General features: G+C 38.8%; 1 protein-coding gene across 1 annotated transcript in view; it reads right to left on the reverse strand.

Moving 5' to 3' along the window:
• Nucleotides 1–16,302: 16,302 nt before the first annotated feature.
• Nucleotides 16,303–22,432, reverse strand: part of LOC102859483 (chromosome unknown open reading frame, human C11orf63) — a 93,551-nt gene continuing 87,421 nt past the window's right edge. The window contains exons 6-8 of the mRNA XM_006895605.1: nt 20,976–21,056; nt 19,930–20,058; nt 16,303–16,500 (exon numbers count right to left, since the gene is read on the reverse strand). Of these exons, the coding sequence (XP_006895667.1) occupies nt 16,303–16,500; nt 19,930–20,058; nt 20,976–21,056 (408 nt within the window). The remainder of the gene's footprint in view (nt 16,501–19,929; nt 20,059–20,975; nt 21,057–22,432) is intronic.

Below are 22,432 nucleotides of genomic sequence, written 5' to 3' on the forward strand. Positions count from 1 at the left end.
CATCTCTCAGCCCCTGGCCTACGCGGGGCCTCTCAATTTTTGCGGTGTTGTCTTTTAGGTAAATAACCCCAGGAAGTCTGGACGAGGGAGTGAGCCATATGGCTCCGTTGAGTCCTGGCCCTTGGGTTCTAATGCTTACTAGATATTCTGAGTTGCACTCTGTCCTTTGTTCCCTTATTTAGCTAATAAGAGGATAGATCTAAAGGGGATCCTTCCAGGTCTAAGTTCCATCATTCTATGAATGTTGTAGCAGACAGACTTCTATCATAGGCTTCTTGAGGTATTCCCAACCTGAACCGTTTAGAAGCCAAAACTATTATTGCTTTGGAAGCATAAGCATTGCATAGAGTTTTAGGTCTTCCTGTGTGATTCCTCAACTCTCTTACTAGGCATGAGACAAAGGTTATTTTTCCCTTTCTTGAAGGAGGAAATTGAGACTCAGCAAGGATGAGGGATTTCTCCAAGGTGTCAGGACTAGCTAAGGGCCAAAGCAGGATTAAAAGGATCTTTTCTGGCTCCTCGTGCACTTCTTTCCCCAGTATGTTTTGTTTCTTCCTGGTAACAGTGGTGTTTTCCCTCTCTCACTCTATAAGGATACCTATGTGTTTATTTACATTGTGTAGCTGTGATCCTTAAAAGCAAATCCTCTGCTTTCCTCCCCTTCAGGTAATGCCAGTCTCAGTTTTAAGGCAGAAATTTATGACAAGCGCTTTACAATAAGACATGGGACAGGGAGAGTGATTTGTGAATGCAAATATATTTGGTAACCTGGAAGAAACAGTGGATACTATTATACAAAATGATGACCTTGATGCCAAAAGGAAAAAAAAAATCTCAAGTTCTTGGAATTTCAGGCAGTATGGCTGCTAAGGAGACTTGGGAAGCATCTTTAAAGTGGGTAGAAATACTGTATGTACATAGTGTTAAAATATTTATACTACATGAGGAACACGAACCCTGACGCACTACAATACTTTGCTCTTTTTTTTCTTATGTTCACAACAAGACCCCAGAATTATTTCTGTGTAATAAGGAACAGATGCATTCCATGACCCTTTGTCATGAAGAAAGAAAAATGCTAGGCAAATAGGAAACCACTTGGGATGGGAGGTAGGATGGGTTCTGCAGCCCTGAGAATGGCTGCCTTTGACTCCTGAGTATTAACGTGGGAAGATGGTCATGCAGCCTCCTTGATCATCATCCTCCTCCCTTTATGGCTGCCTCAGGCTGGGTTATGTGAGAAAGGATGAGCTTAGAACGGCAGCACCTGCCACACTGATTGCAGCTGGTTTTCTCAGCAGACGGAGTTTTGTAGAATTGGTGGCAAGTAATTCAGTAGTTTAAAAAGTCTCTTAGACTTCCCCGTTTTTACACAGAGTTGGTGATGGTGGGGGAGGGTGGGCACAACTTAGTCTCAATTTAATGGAGCATGACAGCACCTTTTGGTTTTGGCTTTCAATAACAGTGAGAGCCTCCACAGACAGAAAAGACTTTTTGTTTGAATTATAAAAACTCTTGCCTCAACTCTGGTTCACTTGATGGTGAAAATCTGACAAAACCATAGATATTAAGACATATTAATGAAAGACTTTTGTAAGTCCGATTCTGAAGAAGGGGCCAAAGCATCTTAAAATAGACGAGGCAGACAAATAATTACACAAAAAGCAAATGTAATAAAGAATTTGTTTTGTAATTCCTCTATTTCTGTTGGACTTCATACCATAGATTCTTAGAGAAGGAACTGAAATAATGTTTCTGTTAACTAAGAACATAAGAAATAACAACACACTATTCAGCCCAGGGTTAGCTACTAACGGCATTTAGAAAGGATGAATTGGAGTCCAAGGCACCTCCTCAGCAGGCTGGCTCCCTTTGATGTGCTTGCTCACCACAGGTGTAGGGGCATGAAGGCACAGAACAAGCAGATACTTTCTGGTGCTAAAAGAATCATGCAATAAATGGATTTTGGTTGATGCAGTTTCTCCTTGGTCTTCCTGAATTAGGCTCAACATGTGTGTGAAAATAATGAGTTAATTTAAAAGACCTTATATATATGTTTTCTTCTTTAGTCTCTGTCACACTTTAAAGAGGATGCTGATAAGCTAAAATTCATACAGTATCCCAAACTTCTTAGCTTAGAGAGGCTGAGCTTTTGTGATATGGTGGGGAAGAAGGCTACCTACGGTAGTTGGATTTCAATTGTTGCAAGGCTGCTGAGTGTCAAGGAGTATATCTATCTGCCATGTTAAAAAGGGCAGAACCAAAGGCTGGTTCCAAAGAAGCAGATCTTGGCACAACGTAAAAACAAAAATCCACCAAGAACCCTATTAATCACGCCATTCAGTAAACACTGAGAGTCCTCTATAAGGCGGGCTCTCCACTGCTATTCATCACCAGAACAGGCTAAATCGACACAACACTAAGCACCTTTTACTAGAAATGCTTAAGAGTTGAGAAGCAAAACAAAAAGAACATTTCATTATGGGTTTTACCATTAATGAGAGGCTGGGCTAGATATTGACCAAGCTCCTTTGAATCCTTAAAATAAGTTTTAGCTTGTTTTAAGAGGAAAAGAATTATAAAATTGAAGCTATTACTTGATTTCTTTTATTTACCATGTCACTGTGAATAAGATTTTAGTTCATATGCTGAAATTTAAATGACCATGTCCATAATAATAAGGAAAGGTAAGAAAAACATGAATGAGAAGAATATATTTGTTTGTTCATTGAAAATTCCCAAATAACAAATAAATAATAAATAAAATTATATGCCATTAGGCTAAGATCTAAGGTACAGTCAGGAGAGAATGAAATTTTCAGTGTAGAACTTGATGAAATAAGAGCCCTTTGTTTTACAAGAGAAAAAAATTAAGGTCCACGTACAATTGGTGTCACACCAATGCTTTATAGACAATGGCAACAGTATCATTAGAAGTAGTCACTTTTCAATGTTACTTTTCTTTTTTTTTTTTTTTCAATGTTACTTTTCTTAAAAAGCCAGTTTTAATGATTATCCCTCACAACCAATAGGTTTTAAGGGATCTATTTTTTGTTTGTTTTTAAAGAAAATCTTTATTTTATGCTGATTTACTTACAAAGTTCATATACTTTGTCTTTTTCACACCAGATCTTTCTCATTTCCATTACCCACTCCTCTCTCTACCCATCAAATTGTGTGGCCCTATGATTAACCCCCTCCAACCTGCCCATCCTCCCTCCTCTACTCCCACCCTCCCTCTCTTGGGTCCTCATACACATTCTACAATAATGGTCTTATACAGTATTTGTCTTTATGGGACCAAGTTAGTTTACTTAGCATAATGCTCTCCACCAATAGCTCTGAGGGAGAAAGATGGGCAATTTCCTCCTGTACTATTTACATCCTTAGATAACATGCTGGAGGGTCTGCTATGAGTTAGTTCTGGCTTGATGGCAATGAGTTGAGTTCCACGCCCCCCACCCCGTCCCACTGGCTTACAACTAACACATATTGTGATGATAAAGATGTTGTGCAATAAGGATATTATTGTAACAAGAAAAGGAGAGGCTTGTTGGGTAATTTTTAAGTTAGAAGTGATATAATGAAACTTTAGAAATACCTCTGTTGAGAGCAATCTGAAATGTGAATGAACTTTTCTGGGAGGTATTGAGTTCCTTAGCCCCATTTAAATTCAGTCCAAGGTTAAATAATCACTTGCTGAGATGTTTTAGAGCATGTTCGTACATCTGGTAGGGTTGTAGATCATCTCCAAGAGATCTTGAATTTTGGCCTATTGGCAAGAAGCTGAATTGCACTCTCGAAGGCACACGGTTCGAGGCCACCAACTGCTCAGGGAGATTGATGGTCTATCTCCTTCCGTGAAATTAACTGTGTTGGTTCTGACTTTTTGGTAAACAACAAACAACTCTTTGTATTATAGATGAAGCAATTGAGAATATGAGAGATTGGCTTACCCAATGTTGTACAACTTGTTAGTTTGGCAAGCTTCAGAACTAATACATCGAGAGATCAGAATAATTCTAGTATCTGTTTAGGAGTGCAATAAACACTTGAAGACACCTTTGTGATTATTGTAACATTATCATAATTCCATTTTCTGCTCCTAATTTTCCTTCCCTCTAACACTTTTCAATTAGTTTACTCTTTCCGCATCCCAGAATCTACTGTGTACATTAGACAACTTAGTCACCATAATCTATTTCATACTTGCCTTATTCACGGTAGGAGTTAGGAGGATTCTATAAAGCTTCTCTTATTAGATTGTTTGTAGTATTAAGGAGTCACAATTGGATTTGTCAGCAGAGTCTAATGTCTGCCTGGCTGGCTTGGTTTGAGGACTTAAATTCATATCTTACTTTTGCCAATAATTACAGCTCTTATTTGTCCTATAAATAAATTAAGAATGATAAGAGGATGTGAACAATGAAAAGACTGACTGTGAGGTTTTGGATAAGAAGTGCTAGAGAAAGAGAAGACATTACAATATAGATATAACAGTGATGGGCGGTGCTCTTGATACCAGTCTTCATAGGATTGTCGCTGCTTCCAAATGGTGTGCATAAGTCTTGTGCCTCATTGCCATAATTATTTTGTTCTTTTATAACTTCATCTTTACTTTTCTTTGTCATTATCCTTCTATTCTATGGGATCAGAAATGACCTGCATATAATGGGAACCAGAAGGTTTTACTAAAGATGTTTCATTTATAATATGCCAGACCCACCACTCTTCTGCCCCAGGATTTCAGTCATCCTGTTTGGTGACAGACATCATGCAATGTAGGGATGAATGTTAGGTTTCAAATTCGGAGAAACCCCCCTAGGGGTAAAAGAAGTGCTGTGATTCCACTATGAAATAGACTAGGGGGAATGAATGATTTAAGCTTTCCTCTGAAGCTTTTAAAAGAATTTTTAAGTTTTTTTTTAAAAAAGACATACTTTATGACTCCATTTCTGCAACAAGAATAAGCAAAAACTTGTTTCAAAATATTGACTAATAAAATTCTTGAAGTCCTATCTGAACTTTCCCCAACATTCATTCTTCGCCTAACTACATAACTACAGGTAACCCAAAAGTATAACTACTTGTAACCCATACCTACAGATAAAGCAAAAATGACAGGTATCTTCAGATAAACTAGAACCCTTCTGCTGTCAAATTGGTTCTGACTGGTAGATCAGACCTACACACAGAGTAGAACTGTCCCATGAAGTTTCTAAGGATGGGAATCTTAACAAAGTAGATTCTCATATCTTTCTCATGTAGGGTGGTTTTGGCTGACAGCTAAGTGCTTAACCACTGTGCTACCAGGGCTCCTAACTATACATAATGGAGTAATTAAGTGTACTTGTTAATATTCTAGCTGAAACTTTAAGTAATAACCAAATAATCTTTATTCTTCCTCAAGTTTTAAGTTGGGATGGGAAATGTACTGTGAAAAGCTGTGAGAATGTGGATAAAGAAAATGGCTCTTTATCTTAACTTTCCAATGGGAATAACCTACAAGTGTCTCACTTCCCACTTATTTTCACAAAGACAAGCACATTTCAACTTGGGCTCATAGTTTTGTATTTACTTCCAGGTTTTTAACAGATTTCATTGAGTTGATGCTTTTTTTATCCTTTTTCTTTTTTTTTTTTAAATTTAGGTTGTTTATTTTTCATTTCAATGGACATCTACAGAGATTCTGGAATTCCATTCATTCATTGTTGCACCCTTCTCCCCGCACAAACCACCCCCCCCCCGTTTGCTCCTCTCCTTGAAAAGCAAAAGAAAAACTCCCTCATTGGTACACAATCTCCCCCGCATCTCCCCAAACCCCACCCCTTACCCCCAAATATAATCCACTCTGCAACCCTCATTGCATACTCCTACGATAAAAATAATGCCCTAAAATATAATACTTTTAGACTATTCTCTCCCCCATAGACTTCAATGCCGTAAACATATTTCATCCAGTTTTTCTCACTCCAGTAAGACTAGGAAAATTTAACAGAACAGCAAGCCAAATGCTGGCGAGGTTGTGGAGAGACTGGAACCCTTATTCACTGTTGGTGGGAGTGTAAAATGGTGCAACCACTGTGGAAAGCATTGTGGTGCTTTCTCAAAAAGTTGCAAATAAAGATACCATTTGACCCAGCAATTCCACTACTGGGAATATACCCTAAAGAGACCATAAATGACATCCAAGTAGATATATGTATACCCATGTTTATCGCGGCTTTGTTTACAATAGCAAGGAGTTGGAAACAACCTAAATGCCCATCAACAAACGAATGGGTAGAGAAGCTGTGGTATATTCGCACAATGGAATACTATGCTGCATTGAAAAACAAGGAACTCATGCAATATTATTCAAAATGGGTGACCCTGCAGGACATTATGCTGAGTGAGGTATCTCAGTCACAAAGGGACAAATGCTATATGGTGCCGCTGTTGTAGAATGAGGCTGGCATTGGGGTGGGGGTAAGACTGAGTTGATGCATTTAAAAAATTGTCTAATAATTTCATATTATAACAGATTAACATCTCTTTCTTCCCTATGTCCACTACATATATGTACGCTTTCCCACCTTCCCTGTTGGCATTATTATCTTGATTAGGCCATTGTTGTTGTTGCTAAGTGCCGTCGAGTTGTAGATGACTCATAGCAACCCTATGAATGAAAGACCTGAACACTTGTATAATTTTCATTGTTTCTCCAAATTCATGGCTATTTTGGAGCAAGCTGTTTTGGAAATGGATGCCACTCCTTCTTCCAAGTTTGTTTTCATTGAGGAGTTCCACCAAACAAAGTATATAGTACAATAATAATTATCATATATATAGCACAGTAGTTGAAGAGCTTAGCTGCTAGCCGAAAGGTCACATGTTCAAACCCAGCAGCTACTCCACAGGAAACACACACACACACACACACACACACACACACACACACACACACACCCTCCCCATAGTTTGGCAGTCCATGCAATATTCAGTACTCTTCACCAAAACTACAACCCAAAAGCATTAATTCTTCTTCTGTCATCCTTGTTTATTATCCAGCTCTCAGCTACATGGTGAGTTATGGAAAAGACCATGGCACTTTTTTTTCAGGTGCGCTTTAGTCTTCAAACCGACATAATTACTCCTCAGTAACTTGGAGAGGTCCTTGACAACAAACTTTCCCAATGCTGTTATTTGTTGTTATGAACCAGAGTCTTGGATCTGTCCCATAGCTAACCCTCCAGCAAGTTTTAGGAGGCAGAGCTCTGGTGGCCAACTGGTAAGACGCTGCCCTGCAATTCTGAGGGCATGCAGTTTGAATCCACCAGCTGCTGCCACCCGGGAGAAGGCAGTCTCCTCCTGTGCCTCTGAAAACCTGCTGGAGGGTCAGCTATGGGTCTGTTCTGATGGAAAGAGACTGCCTATCCTTTTCCTGAAGAACAGCTGGTGGATTTGAACAGCGCATCTTTGGGTCAGCAGTGCAGCTCCTCACCGCTAAGTCACAAGAGTTCCTTTTCCCAATCTTTTGATTTCATGTCTGCTGGTGCCAAGGTCATTAACTGTGAATTTAAACGAGTTTAAAGTACTTTTCATGAATTTAACAGAGCTCTGATGACATGGTGTTGAGTTGCTAACCGCAAGGTTGACAGTTTAAATCTAGTTCACCAGCCACTTGATTTATTAGCTGCTCCATCTAGTAGAGGGCCGTCTTCTTTTTGTCTGACCCTCTATCTTTCCCAGCATGATGTCTTTTTCCAAGGACAAGACTCTCCTGACAACATGGTCTCCTTGCCTCTAAGGAGCACCCTGGCTACACTTCCTTTAAGACAGACTTGTTTGTTCTTTTGGCAATGGAGGTATATTCAGTTCACCAATACCACAATTCAAAGGCATCTATTGCTCTGTGTCATCCTACTTTGTTGGCCAACGTTGCATAAGAAGCAGTTGCAAATACCATGGCCTAGATCAAGTGCACCTTAGTCTTTACAAGGACATTTTGCATTTAGAAAATAGATGTTCACAGTCCACTTTATTTTCAGTACACCATTCTCAATATAGCCAGTTTCCCTCAGCCTAGAAACACAGTACAGCCCCCTGCAATGGGCAGAACAAAATTTTATTATGTTAACAGAGGGGCAGTTGTGTGGTTTCATGTTAATGGGGGAGGGGAGGAATTTATATAACTAACTGCTCTTAAATAGAATTCCATAATTTCCAATCTTCCATAATTTAGTGCCCCAAGAAGACTGAGATTGTTAACAGCTTTAGTTTGCTTGGCTCCACAATTAACACCCTTGGTACCAGCAGCCAGGAAATCAAGAGACTTATTGCATTGGGAAAGTTGGCTGTCAAGGACCTCTCCAGAATACTGCAGAGCAATGACATCAGTCTGGAGACTAAGGTGCTCCTGATCCAGACCATAGTCTTGGCAATTGCTTGCTATGTTTCAGAAAGCTGGACAATGACTAGGGATGATAGAAAGAGAATTGATACCTTTGAGCTGTAGTGCTGGAGAAGAGTGTTGAAAATACCATAGAACGATAGAAGAACAGAACAAATAGGTTCATCCTAGAGAGGTTGAGAAACCAGGCTGCTCCTTGGAAGGACGGATTCTGAGGCTTCGTCTAACATATTTGAGGCATGTTGTGATGAGGGATCAGTCCTTGGAGTGGGGCATCATGCTTGGAAGTGTGGAGGGACAAAGAAGAGAGGAAGATCATCGATGAGATGGATTGATTCAGTGATTGGGGTAACAATGGTAGGTGTGTCAGAGATAGTAGAATTGGCACAGGATAGAGCAGGATTCCGGGTACATAGGGTCACTAAGAGTCACAAGCGACTTCGACAGCACATAACAACAACACCCTTTCATCTCTATCTTCAGAAGTAGTGACATCACAACTCTTGAACTTTCCGGTGTTCTGTGTAAGTCACTTTGCTTTGTGAGTTTCCTTTTACTAGTTTAGCATTTGGTTTTTGTAGTTCATAATTTTATTTATTTATTTGTTTTACAGTTTACCCATCAGTTTTCCAATTTTTAAAATTTTGTTTCTATTGCCTCTGTTCTTGTTTGTCCTGTCCTTAAGAATTTATGCCTTTAAAAAAATCCTTTACTGTGATTTTTTTGTCATCCCTGAGTGGGACAAACATTTAAACACTCAGTCACTAAACAAAAAGCTGGTGCTTCAAATCCACCTAGAGTCACTTCCAAAGAAAGACCTGCACTATTATACTTCTGGAACATCACAGCCACTGAAAATCTATGGACCATAGTTGTGCTCTGAAGCACATGGGGTCTCCAAGAGTCAAGACTGACTCAGTCGCAATAGTCAAACTTTTTTTTTTTAAACTATGTTTTGGTTTTTTTTTCTCCCCCCCCCCCCTTTCTTGCTGTGTACTGTTGAATCAAATCTGACTGGCACAGGAGGATTGACTGTTTTTAATGACAAATTTGCCAAAGGAATGAAGTAGGTAGATGTTCAGTCTCTCATATTTATGTAAAAGTTGTGTAATTTGACTTAATATTATCTTACTCTAGCCTTTATTGAGTAATGAAAATGTTGACCTCTCACTTTCATGTTTCTTTTATATGACTGACTTTATTGAGATACAAAGATTGCGTTATTATCTGAAGAGATCAAAAGGGTAGGTTCATTGCTGAGGCACAGACTAGCCCTCACTCCTTCACATTAAATTATACACTGTTAGTGTTTTGGGATCATCCACAATGTCAGCTTTGGAAATTGAAGTCGGTCCTTACGAATCTCTGTGGGAGAGCTTGAATAGTAAGTTCTACAGTACTTCGAAGGGCAAGGAGGCATTTATACGATTTCCATTTCCTTGGTCTCAAATCAGTTTAGAACTTGTGTCCCCAGTTCACTGAGGAGAGTGAAGAAACAGAGGAGATAGAAAAATAAGACAGATACAGAAGTACAGATGTATATGTATGCATGCACCAACTCTCTCTCTCTCTCTCTCAAACAGGACCAGGAGAATGAGAAGGTAATCAATTAAGGCATTAAGTGTTTTGTTACACATGGGCGCATCTGCATTTTGCCCTGATGACAAGGCCATCAGCTCATTTTCAGAGGACTGCTGCCTTCCTCAGCTAAGGCCTCAGATCAAAGCAAAACTGTCTGCTTGCATTTTCCAATCAGAATGGAGATGCTAATTTATACTCCTTAATGTGTGAGGGTAAGAGACTCCTTCAATTAACTGAATTCTATAGCCGGCAAAATAAAAGGTATACAAAGAGGCCCAGGCTGAAAGAACCGAAATTCTCATTAAATCAAAAGGTCCAGTATTCATTACCTCATGCATCTGAGGCTAAACACTAAATATGGGTATCATCAAAGGAGGTTTAATGGGTTAAATTGAGAATATAATCTAATTAAAATATTAGACATGACTAAATAGTTCTTTGATATTCATCTAAAGGTTCCATTTAAAATGGGTGCTTGTGGTTTGTATCATGGAGATTATCAATTTTATATCGAGACAACAAAGTTAAGGATCCCAACTGCACTGCCTGAAAGTGTCACCATGCGGCGAAAGCAGGAAAATGGGAAAGACGGTGCTTTTGGGCGACAGGATGGAGAGAGGAGGCAGGGGCAGCCACACCAATCACCGATGTGGTGATCTTGATAGCTGTGCCGAAGGCAACAGAGTGATCATGTGATTAAATTGGGAAACAACTTTGCCACAAAGTTTTGATCTGTGGTCAAAATTATCAAGTGCAGAGAGCTACACTGGATAGTCATTCTGTTCTCTACTGCCTTCTGCATAGATAGTGTTTTAATTTGGTCAAGATTTCCCCTACTGTCCAGTTGTCAGGGAGCTCTCATTGTCTAGTGGGTAAGGAGTTGCAATGTTAACCCCAAAACAGGTGGTTTGAATCCACCAGTTGCTTCTTGGAAGGAAGATGGGCAGTCTTCTCCTGTGTGATTGATTTATAGCCTCTGAAAATCCACTGGAGGGTCAACTATGAATTGGTTTTGACTCCACTGCAATGACTTTGACTTGACTTTTGTTGGATTAATATCATAGGGATAACAAGCAAACAAAAAGCCCAAACCATTTGCTATTATTTATGATTCATATTGACCTCATGGGCTTCACAGTAGAACTGGCTCCAGAGTGATCATTTGGAAGTAAATCACCAGCTCTTTCTTCTGAGGCTCTGGGTGGACTCAAACCCCTAACTGTTTGGGTAATAGTGAAACACTTAATTGCTTGTGCCATCCAGGGACTCCACCCTGGGAATATCTACTACACAAATAACTTTCACAAAGCCCCAGGATGGTAAGAAGCAAGGGCATTCAAAGAAACCCAGGTCAGCAACCCTGTTATTGGAGCTGGTCTCGACCAGGTGTCCGTTCAATAAAGGATATTTATAAAATCTTTGGAGAAATTTCCAGTCTTCACTAACCACGTTTGACTGAGATACTCCTGTCAAAGTAATACTCTCAACCCGTTAGAGTTATTTAATAGCAGAAGACCATTTACTCAGGTTATTGAAAATTAATTACTTACATTGCCCAGGTTTGCAAGGAGAAAATGAAAAGGCAATGGAGAGGCAGCAAGGGAGACAAACCTTACCCACAATTCTTTTTTTTTTCCTCTACTCTTCATAACGTTCAAAGAGCCCATGAGTTGATGGGGTAGAAATACCTGGATAATCTGTTCATTTGGCATCTCATCTTGCATAACATTTGGGAAGGTCTCCCCACCAACTTTCCAATTACTTCACTGAGCTGGGATTAAGCAGGCAGACAAGGAGAATGGAAATGATTCAGATTAAGGAACACTTTAGAGTAAAACAAAGAAATGAAAAATCTATAAAATCTTTTGCTTTTCATTGACCAGAAAAGAATGAGGTATTGTGTGGCTCTGGTTAGAAACTAGGAAAAGGAGAGGAAAAAAAAAGAAGAAGAAGAGAAACAAAACATTGTATTTAGATTGGAGGAGGGAGTGAAGGGACAATCTGAATAAGAGATTTTTATCTGCTTTGAGATGTCACTTCAATATACTTGGTAAAGTAGAATATTTAATTATTAGAATACATACAAAACTAAACACACTGTGGAGTCAATTCTGACACATAGTGACCCTCTAGAACAGAGTAGATCTACCCTGTAGACTTTTCAAAGCTACATGTAAATCTGAATTTAACTAGACTGCCACTTCTTTCTCACATGGATCGTCTCTCATGGGGTTGAGATACTGGCATTTAACCAGTGTGCTATAATTTATTTATTCATTTTGCCTGTAACATTAATATGATGGGTTTTGTTTAATCATTGGACAACTTATGATCAGGAATGTAGGAGTGAGACAGACAGTATGCATAAACAAAATCCACAGTCATTGAATCAGTTTATTTTGTGTTACAGTTTTTAGGCTTTCTTTAAAGGGAGGGTAACTGAAGAGGCAAATAGGGTCTCCATGCATCTTTTTGTCTCTGTTTTTATGCACAGAAGTTCTAAAAATATAGTTGGCTTTAGAGTAAAGTCCTAGCCACCTGATGAATAATTACTAGCTGGATGAACTGTTTATTACTTAGTAAAAGATTGTCTGAAAAAAGTACTTATGAAATTGATTTTTTAAAAAAAATATATGCACATTATATTTTGTGACATTGTTATTCGTTATTGTAATGACGCTATTTCTCTCTTTTTCCTGGGTTCCCGATATCCATCGGCCCTTATTTTCTGCCCCTTCCTGCCTTCTGAGCTCTATTTTGGGCCATTTGCTGCCTGATGCTCTCTTTTTGTTAACTGTCTTGAGGGGTTAGTTCTTGGCAAATGGGGCTGTTCACTTTATAGGACTGTTGTTGGCTGAAAGATGGCTGTTGTGTGGGTTCAGTTCTAGGTGAGAAAAGTGTCTAAGGGCCATAGTCTCAGGCTCCACCAATCCCTGTTAGTTTTTAATGATGAAACCATGATTTTTCCTTATTGTTACATACTGTTCCAACTCACAGTTGAGCCTCTAGCAGGTTATCAGAAGCAATAAACTACACGGGAGAAGACTGCCCATCTTTCTCCTACACAGTGGCTCATGAATGCAAATTACTTTTGGGTTTTTGAATTGCCTTTGAATTAACAACACTTACCTCTAAGCCACTGAGCTCCCTAAGAACAAAGGAAGATTTTTCCTTACGAACTCTAAGTGGTCAGATATTTCTCATAATACAATGGCGTGCTTGGAGCACATCTGGGAAGGGAATTAGGTAAACTTCACCTAATTTTTATACGCTCACCCAAATTAAACTCATTTTCTGTTATTTTTTTCCAGTATGCAATTTAAAAAACAATCTCCCTGAGTTTTCTGCTATTGAAGACTATTTGCTATCAACTCAAAGTTTCTAATTAGTTCCAGTGTTGTTATAATTACTGGATGTGTTTTCAAACAACTCCCAGCTAATAACTGTTGGGATGAAGAGTTGTTCTCTCACTACAGGCTAAGCTGCGCATGGTCATGCTTGCCATGATGTTTTGACAACGATTCATTATCCAATAATAAGGATTCAATTGGAATCATTAGACATAGGTGTCTGTTAAAGGATTACCTTCCTCAAGATGGTCTTTTTTCTACTTGGTTTCTGGGCAACTCCTAAGAGATGCCTTGCAAAAGAGTAAAGATAAACAGTTACCATTAAATTCAACTACTTGTCACAAAGCTCTAAGAGTATATTCATGTTGGAGACACAGAACGAAGAAACAGCATAAAAAGGAACTGTAACAAGAGGGAATACGTGAGTTGTATTGTTGTTGTGTGCTTCCAAGTCATAATGGACCCATAGCTGACCCTCCAGTGGGTTTTCAGAAGCAGTTAATCACACGAGAGAAGACTGTCCACTATTTTCCCACAGAGCATCCGGTGGATACCAACCACATACCTTTAGGATTGCAGCACAGCTTTTTAAAAATTTTTTTATTTTAATAATTTTAATGAACATTTACAGAAATTTTGCATTTCCATTCATTCATTGCTGCACTTCTCTCCAGCCCAGGCCAGCCCCAGCCCAGTTTGCTCCTTTCTTTGAAAAGTAAAACTCCCTCCCTGGTACACAATCCCCCCCAAACCCCTCCCACCACCCCAAGTACATTCCACTATGCAACCTTAATTGTGGACTCTTGTGATAACCATAATACCCTGTCATACATAGCTTTTAAATTATTCTTTCCCTCATCTGTTTCAGTGCAGTATACACAATTTATCCAGTACAGCTTTTTACCACTAGGTCACTGGAGTTCCCCGAGTGCAAATAAGATCCTTTATTTGCACTAATTCTGGTGACCTAGTGGGCAAGAAGTTGAGCTGCCAGTCCAAAGGCACACAGTACAAACCTACCAGTTGCCCCCTCAGGACAAAGGTGGGTAAATCTCTTGTTCAACTTACAGCTTCTGAAAACCTGTTGGAGGGTCAGCTTTGAGTGAGTTGGTTTTGTCCCAATGGCAGTGACTTTTGAGTCACAGACACCAGGCAATGTGTCTTTCATTTTATGACTAAAATCTGAAGTTCTTAGCTTCACAAATAGGCAGATTGCTTTTGAGTGTCCCAAACAAATTTTATCAAATTGACCACTCATCCATTTGAGTTGCAAAAGCTCAATACTGTTGTCCTGAGTATGGCTTACTTAAAGGAGAGAAAAAAAGTAGTACTGTCACTCAGCTAGTTTAGTACAATCTTCACCCTGTCTCAGTGAGTTCCTTACTGACACTCTGCTGGATTGTACCAGGGCTGAATGGAGACGCATTTTGAGCTCTTCTTTGATTTCAACCACATACATTTCATCAAATCTGTTTTATTTCTCCAGTCCGAGTCATCTAAGATGTACTTGCCACTTTCAACATTTGTGTCTAATGAATTTGGATGTTTTTGAGTCTGACTCTGGATGCTTGGTAGTAAGAATCCTGAAAAGTGTTGTTTGACATCAGCTATTTTAACTTGCTTCAGCTGAGACATGTGGGCTCTTGATGTACAGGAGAAAGGGCTTGAAGGATTTAGCTGTGTTTAAGCTAAAGGAGAAATGGTTATATCAAAGTTTTAAATGTGAAGGAAAGAAAGGTAATGTTTTGGTTCTTTTATAGGTCATCATCTAAGTCTGAGTTACTTTAAATGCCTTTTACAACTTTATCAAGTTACAAAATCCTTTTTGGAGAATTTAAATTGTCAAATTGTATCTGAGAAAAGAAATTACAGGTTATATACAGAATTATTTCTAAAGATTGAACTTTAATGGTGGGAATTCAAGTGAAAAAGTGAAGTTCACAAAAACTGGATGGTTCTTGCCTCACCCAGAGAACAGAACCTCTTCCTACACATGGGCACTGTCCTTGGTGCTGACAGTGCAGGGTTCAAGAGCCTGTTTAACTTGGAGTAGGAAGGATGGACCTCAGTCACTCAGGCTTTCTTGGTTTGTATCGCCTGAACAATTGACAATTATACAAGTAAACTATTTCTAAACTCTAAGTTATTCTAAGATATTATAATAGAAATAAAATATTTAATTTTTTTACTCTACTACTTTTAAATATAAAAATAGGGGAATGTTGCTTTATATATAATTTTATTTCCCAGAGTAAGTTCAACTTTAAGGCATTTTTACAACCAAAAATTTAGAAGTCATTTGTTGTTGTCACATGATATGGAGTTGGCTCTGATTTATTTAGGAAAAAAATAATTCCATATTTACAGAAATATCTTCATATGTTCCCTGAAGGTTGTTCTCATTTCACAAAGCAGATTGCGCTGCCACTTCTCCAAACTAACTCCTCGTACACGGCATTATTTTTCAAATGTCTGGCATAATTCTGATTATTTTTTCAGATGTGTTATTTTTCTAGACTTTCAATTTTAATTTCTTCCAGTTTTAAGAGAAAAGTCTGCCTATGTAGCTCCTGTACTACATCATGCAATGTAGAAAATGTATACAATACAGGAGTCCTTTCTCATGTTTTTTTTATCAGCAGAAAGGTACATTTATTTTTAAGTAATTTCACTCTGCTAAGTAAGAATAGAGTTTAAGAAATCAAAAGATCCAGTCTAAAACCCAAAAGCTTTATTTTCTAGTTCTTAACTCAGTCCCACTTCTAACTGATTTGAAAATAAAGATTTATTTTTTTTCTTTCTAGAAAATAAAATCAAGGCACCACATCATAGGGTCCCATATTTTCAATCCTCCACGAGACAATCCTGAGCTGCGTTGTGAGGATAATTCTGGCCCATCGCCCTTCACGCAGGCATGCTGGTGCCAGTTCTCCTCTCCAGTCAGCCCTGGAAATCAGTTTGGTCTTCAGTACATGCTGTCTATACAATGTGAAGGACTTTGAAAGCAGCCACAGCCTGTTTTTCTCTTTCATGTCTGCTTTGTAACATTTCCAATAGCAGGATTTCAGGTAAACTTTCTTCCTTTCCAGGATAGGCTGAATTTTTTGTTTCCTTTGCTGCTTTCTCAGCCAAATTTGATTGTTTGGGTTTGGGGATGGTCTTAGCATATTCCAAAGCCTGAAAACACAAAGATAAAATGTTATCTGAAATAAGAAGTCTTAGGAAATGCTTATTTACAACATAAAAGGAGAGTATGACTCCAGCCACTTAACAATGACCGAGATGAAATAGAGATCAAATGGTGAATGAAATATAACATACAGTTTAACAAAATACACTAACCACAAAACAATATGTTGGAGTAAAAATAGTCGAAGAAGAATAGATAGTGTGTACATGGGATATTTTCTCTGTAAGTCTGAATTTCCTTCAAGTGTTTAGAAACAGATTGTTTAACGTGCTTTTAAACTCCATTTTTGGCAGTCTTTTTTTTAACTTAAAATATTATTTTATTGTATATTCATACACCTATACAATAAGATTAAAATATTTCAAGAATTTTGTCATGACAAAGTTGAAGTAAAGTAAATTTCTGTGATCTTTCTTAAAAAATTAAGAAATCTTAAAATATGATCATTTTGCCACTTGAGAGCCTGGCTTATAAGTATTATAGTGTTACTATATATATATATTTTTTTTTTAGATTTTTCTTTTTTTTGGCAGTCTTATTAAAACCAAACTTTTATTAAAGAGACAGCAAGAGATATTCACATCGAAAGAGACCTTTTTACAGCTTGCTACCAAAGATATTGCTTCATAAAAAAATTTGAGCTTACACTAGATCAGATATTCTTGTTCTTAGAACTCTAGAAATTATGAGAGATTGAAAATGACTTTTTCTAGGGGAGCTCTGGTGGCCTAGTGGCAAGAAGCTGCAACTACAATCCCAGCGGTGCACAGTTCGAATCCACCAGATGCTGTGCCGGGGAAGGAGGGGCAATCTCCTCCTGTACCAGTCAGATCTGATTTGACGGTACACGCACACAAAAATAATAAAAAAAATATTAAAAAAAAGAAAATAACTTTTTCTTTAGTATGTCCATTGAAACTTATACACTGAAAAAAGCCATCTGTGTGTGTGTGTGATATCAGTTCTAAAGGCAGTACCATGGAAATTAGATGGCTGAATATAATTTAAAAAACTTCCTTTGTATCAGTTTTATTAATGAACAAGAGTTTCTTTTTTTTCTATATTTTATTAATTTTCATAAACATTTACAGAGATTTTGGGTTTCCATTCATTCATTGTTGCACTATTCTCTTTACCCTCCTCCCAGTTTGTTCTTGTCCAAATGCCACAGTGCTTGTCAAAGCCAGTTCTGATTAATCTTCTTTGTCAGTGTGTCCTTTGCCATTCCCTATCACTCCTCCCTGAGAGAGACTTCACCCTGAGTCATAAGGAAAAGGGGATGGCGTATTCTCTTAGCTACTTCCTGCTGAAAAGGGACGCTGTGGGTTTCAGGGTGAAGATCTTCTCTCACTACTCTAAAGGGCCCCTTTGGCAGTAGGAAACACATAGACTATTATGGAGATTGATTTTGGAATTTAGATGCACTCTTATTGATTGTGCTTGGCCGTACATTGAACAAGAGTTTCTTGATACGTGAAATAGGAATGGACACTATTGCTTAGATCCTGGGAGAGGGAAAAACTCCAAAACACAGAAAATCTCTAGACCTCCAAGTGTGTATAGATGCTTTATTTAGTAATTTCTGATTATATAATTGTTGCTTGAATCTCTTTATGAAAAATAAATGAATTGGAGGAAAAGAAAAAGTGGCACTGTAACTCAATTAAGTGCATTGAGGCCTTCAAGGTCTGGGAAAGAACAGCAATAAATAGAAAAGATGATGGTCTGTGAAAGAGCACATGGAGTACAAATTTCTGAAAGCATGGAATGATCACTTGTCCCTCACACAAAGGGCCCATGTCCTCTGTGGGATTGGACAGACCATTGAGGCAGAGGCTTGTACTGCAAAACTCTGTGTCTCTGTAATACATATTTCATTAGCATCATAACTTCTTGTTGGATGTTATCTGAGAGAGAGGACATTCTGTATTTTATGGAATTCCTTTTCTTAGATAGAAAGGGATTGCTGCTGAGTTGACCCCAACTCTTGGTGACACAGATGTGTCAGACCAGAAGCTCTGCAGGGTTTCTAGTGACTGATATTTGGGCAGGAGGTCACCAGGCCAGTCTTAGTGGAATGCTTCTGGGTGGACCTGAGTCTCCATTCTTTTAGTCAGAAGCTGAACATGTTACCTATATCCACAACCCAGAAACTCCCTCTTGGAAAAATTAGTGGAGTTAATTAGAAAGCAACAATAAAAACCTTTTCTTTGACACCAACAAACAAACTTAATTCATTGCCTTAGAGTCAGAACTGACTTGTCGCTGACCCTCCAGGGGGTTTTTGGAGGCTGTAAACTACATGAGAGGAGATTACTCATCTTTCTCCCAAGGAACAACTTTTGTACTGAAACCATTTGTCTTAGTGACTGGAAGTGCAATTCCTTACCCTCTAGGCCATAGGAGTGAGTAAACAGCAAAAAAGCATCAATTAGTAAAATGACTTATTTAATGGTAGAAAATGAAATTGGTAGTTAATGAGGATTGCTTATATCTTCTTAGAACTCACTTTATTTTTGAACTTTCATGAGTGACAAACTTAAAATAATAAGGAGAAAACAAATGGATGATAAAAGACGATGACCAATCTTACATTATTGTTTGCATACATGCCATAGTGGCATCAGTATCTGTGAATGGTACGTAGCTACAGGTATGACAGTAGCTAAAACATCTCTGTTAAAAAAATGTGAATTTATTGTTATGAGGTAATAAAATTTTCCTTTTGAATTATTCTTACTGAAAAGGGATTTACGTCCTTCTCCCAGGATTTACTTTTCAGCCAAAACAAGAAAGAGACCTAAAGATTGAACATAACACTGACAGGGACATGTTCTTCAGCACAATCTACTGTGAGACCAGAAGGGCAGCATTTGCCGAAACACACAGTTCAGCAGGCAAAAAGGGGCCAGGAAGCTGGGCACATAGAAACACGGGCCCCAGGAAAGCAGGAGGAAAGGTGCTCTCACATTGAGGAGCTTGCCACTAATGACAGAAAACATGGTGTGTACAAATTGTAGAATGGAAAACTTAGCACTCTGTAAGCTTTCACTCAAACCACATGAAGAGACAGCGAAAGAGAGATTGTGAGAGAGAAAGAAAGATAACAAGTTCCTGGGTTACAAATGTCCAGCTGACTTTGGGATACTCAAAGTTGTCCTTTAATGTTATAGCAATTGCCCTTATATTTAAATGATTAAACTTGTCCCTAGTCTTAGCAGATTCATGCTCAGCATTTAAATTCTTGAAAAAGGCTTTGAGCTTGTTTCCTCCCAGCTGCATATGGAAAAAAAAGAGGCTAAATAAGAATGCTGAGTACTTGTTCTCACTGACCTACACATCTAACTTAAACATTACAGTTAATCAAGAATAGATCTTGCTCATAACAGGTGACTGCCTTCATTGGAATTTCTTACCTTCTGCCGAGGGACAGCGGGTTTAGTCTCAGTTTTTGCTGTTTGTGGTTTTGACATGATGGATAATGTCTTCATATTGAATTCCTTAACTTGTTTTGCATATTCCTTCTGCTGTATTAATTTTTGCATCTGTTCAGAGAAGCAAAAGTCTGATGAGTCACAGACCCTGTAGATCTCACTGCTCTCTATTTAAAGAGACACACCACGAGAAATGTGCCCCAGCGCAGCAGCAAAGGAGATGGGTGTTGCCAGGCATAAGGTGAAACAGGGAAAGGGTTAAGTGGATGCTTCTGGCAAGTCTGTCTCTGAGAAGAGCGGCCCTGAATAGCATTCTCGCTGTTCCTTTAACAGCAGCTAAATCACATTCAGCCCTTCTTTGTTGCATTTACCCAATTTATTTTCATTTTTGCTTCCAACTTTGAACTATACTCTCTTTTTATGCCTTGAGTGCAACTGCAGTTAAAACACATTAAATGAAGATCTCCCTTCACAAGAGGAAGCAGAATAAAGTGATGCACTTTTCAGGGGCTGGACCACTCTTATCCAGAGTCTCTTCTCTGTAGCCAATCTGGAAAATGACCAAGATGACTCTTGTCGGGTAAGCCCAACAACCACATAATACACACATCTCTCTTCATGTGCTCATGCTTCCCTTCTCGGCTCAGGCCTTTAAAACTAAGGGGAGTATACATAAAATGACATTGGTTGAGTGTTTTTATTTTACAGGGAAAAAGAGTGTCTGGATTTCTATTATCAAGGTAATTTTAAGGGGATCTCTTTTGGGAGCAGAAGTGGCATCCACATCCTAAACAACATGCCTCCGGAAACTCTATGAGATTTGATAAATGTTGATAGTTATAGAAAAGCTTTAGGGGCTTTTGTTCAGAGGGATGCTATGAGTCATTCTTGACACAACGGCAGTCAACAACAACTGCTTAGAGTGAGATGTTTGAGTTAGGGTTGGCTTGGGATACCACCTTTACACGGTCTTGCTAACAGAGCTGTGGAGTTCATGGCCGAAAGTGCAGTATGAGCATCACACTCACTTTATCTCTGATGGACTCAAAGTCAGGTCCGAGGCCTCCAAGCTTCACATCTCTTTTCTGATAACCCTTCAGCCTGGAACTCTAAAAAAGACAACCACAGAGACAATTTCTTTGAAGTGCTCATAGGTCTGCCCAACTTGCCACAGCCACAGAAAGAAAAAAGGAGAGAAGTTAAATGAGGAATGGGAAGACTGCAGATTGTGTTGGAATGTGGATGCATAGCCTCAAAACTCTTCCACTTCAGTGGTAGTTAGTGATGAGAGTCTCTTTGGTCATTTGTAGCTGGTTCGCTATCATGTTTCAAATTTTCTACTTCTGCAATAGAAAACAACTGAATTCCTGAAAATTATAAATAAAAAGAATTCAAGCTAGTAAATTGCTGTTTTGTTATTAATGCTTTTTAATATAATATTCATCATTATTTTGCTGCCGCTCTTGTTACGTCCAGTGTGGCCACTAAACCAAGGGTCTCCCCTGCAAGAGGCATTCTACGTAAGAGACAAACACATAACTTCACAGAGTGTGTCTAGTCTCTTGCTGCCAGGTTGCTATGGTTGTTGTTCAGTGTTGTGAGTTGACTATAGCTCACAGTGACCCTATGAATAACAGATCTGAACTTGGCCCTGTCCTGTGCCACAGTATGATACTATTGGATGGAAGCAGAGAAGGTAGCAACTTTAAAATTTTTATTGATAGTTAGAAACAAATTGGTAATTTTAAAGGAAAAAAACCCAACCCAACTCATGTGCAGTGTAAATGCAAAGTAAACATTAAGGGACTTGGCAAGTTCCACTGGGAAGCAAATCTTGTTCCAGCATGAGGACATTGATACAACTCATTGGTATTACTCATTCGACAGGGAAGAATAATAGAGTAAAAGAATCCAATTATTAAATCATAGCATTTGAACACACAACCAGAGAACATACTCTCATGACTTTAGGGCAGATAAAGAAATCCCCCAAATTGCTGCTTTCAACATTAGAATGGAAGGTCAGATTTGTCACTTGTAGTAGGTCCCCTGTGGGGTAACCAAATCCTTCCCCCCCTACTCCAATCAGTTCACGAATTTGATTTTCTTCCTTGGGAAGGTAGGAGAAACAATGTTGAAGGAGATGCCTTGGCTGGCAGTATATACCCGGGGCCTGTTGGAATTGATGCTTGTAAGGGAGAAAGACAAGTCCTGCTGAAGAAGCAGCTGTTCTGAAGTTGTGGTGATGACACCGCTTCTCAAGATGCTAATGATGAGGTGTATAATATTTGTATATAACTGAAAGCTTTTTCCGTTTTTCAGCCCTCATCCACTCTCTTATTGTTGTCAAGTCTGAGCTGACTCAACACTGACTCTTCCGTGGGTTTTCAGAGGCAGTAAATCTCACAGGAGGAGACTGCCCACACTCTCCCACAGTGCTGATAGATTTGAACTATGCTTACCTTTGGGTTGGCAGTTCAACTCC

Source organism: Elephantulus edwardii, unplaced genomic scaffold, assembly GCF_000299155.1.
Source record: "Elephantulus edwardii isolate Elephantulus edwardi_28Jun2011 unplaced genomic scaffold, EleEdw1.0 scaffold00171, whole genome shotgun sequence".
NCBI classification, from domain to species: domain Eukaryota; kingdom Metazoa; phylum Chordata; class Mammalia; order Macroscelidea; family Macroscelididae; genus Elephantulus; species Elephantulus edwardii.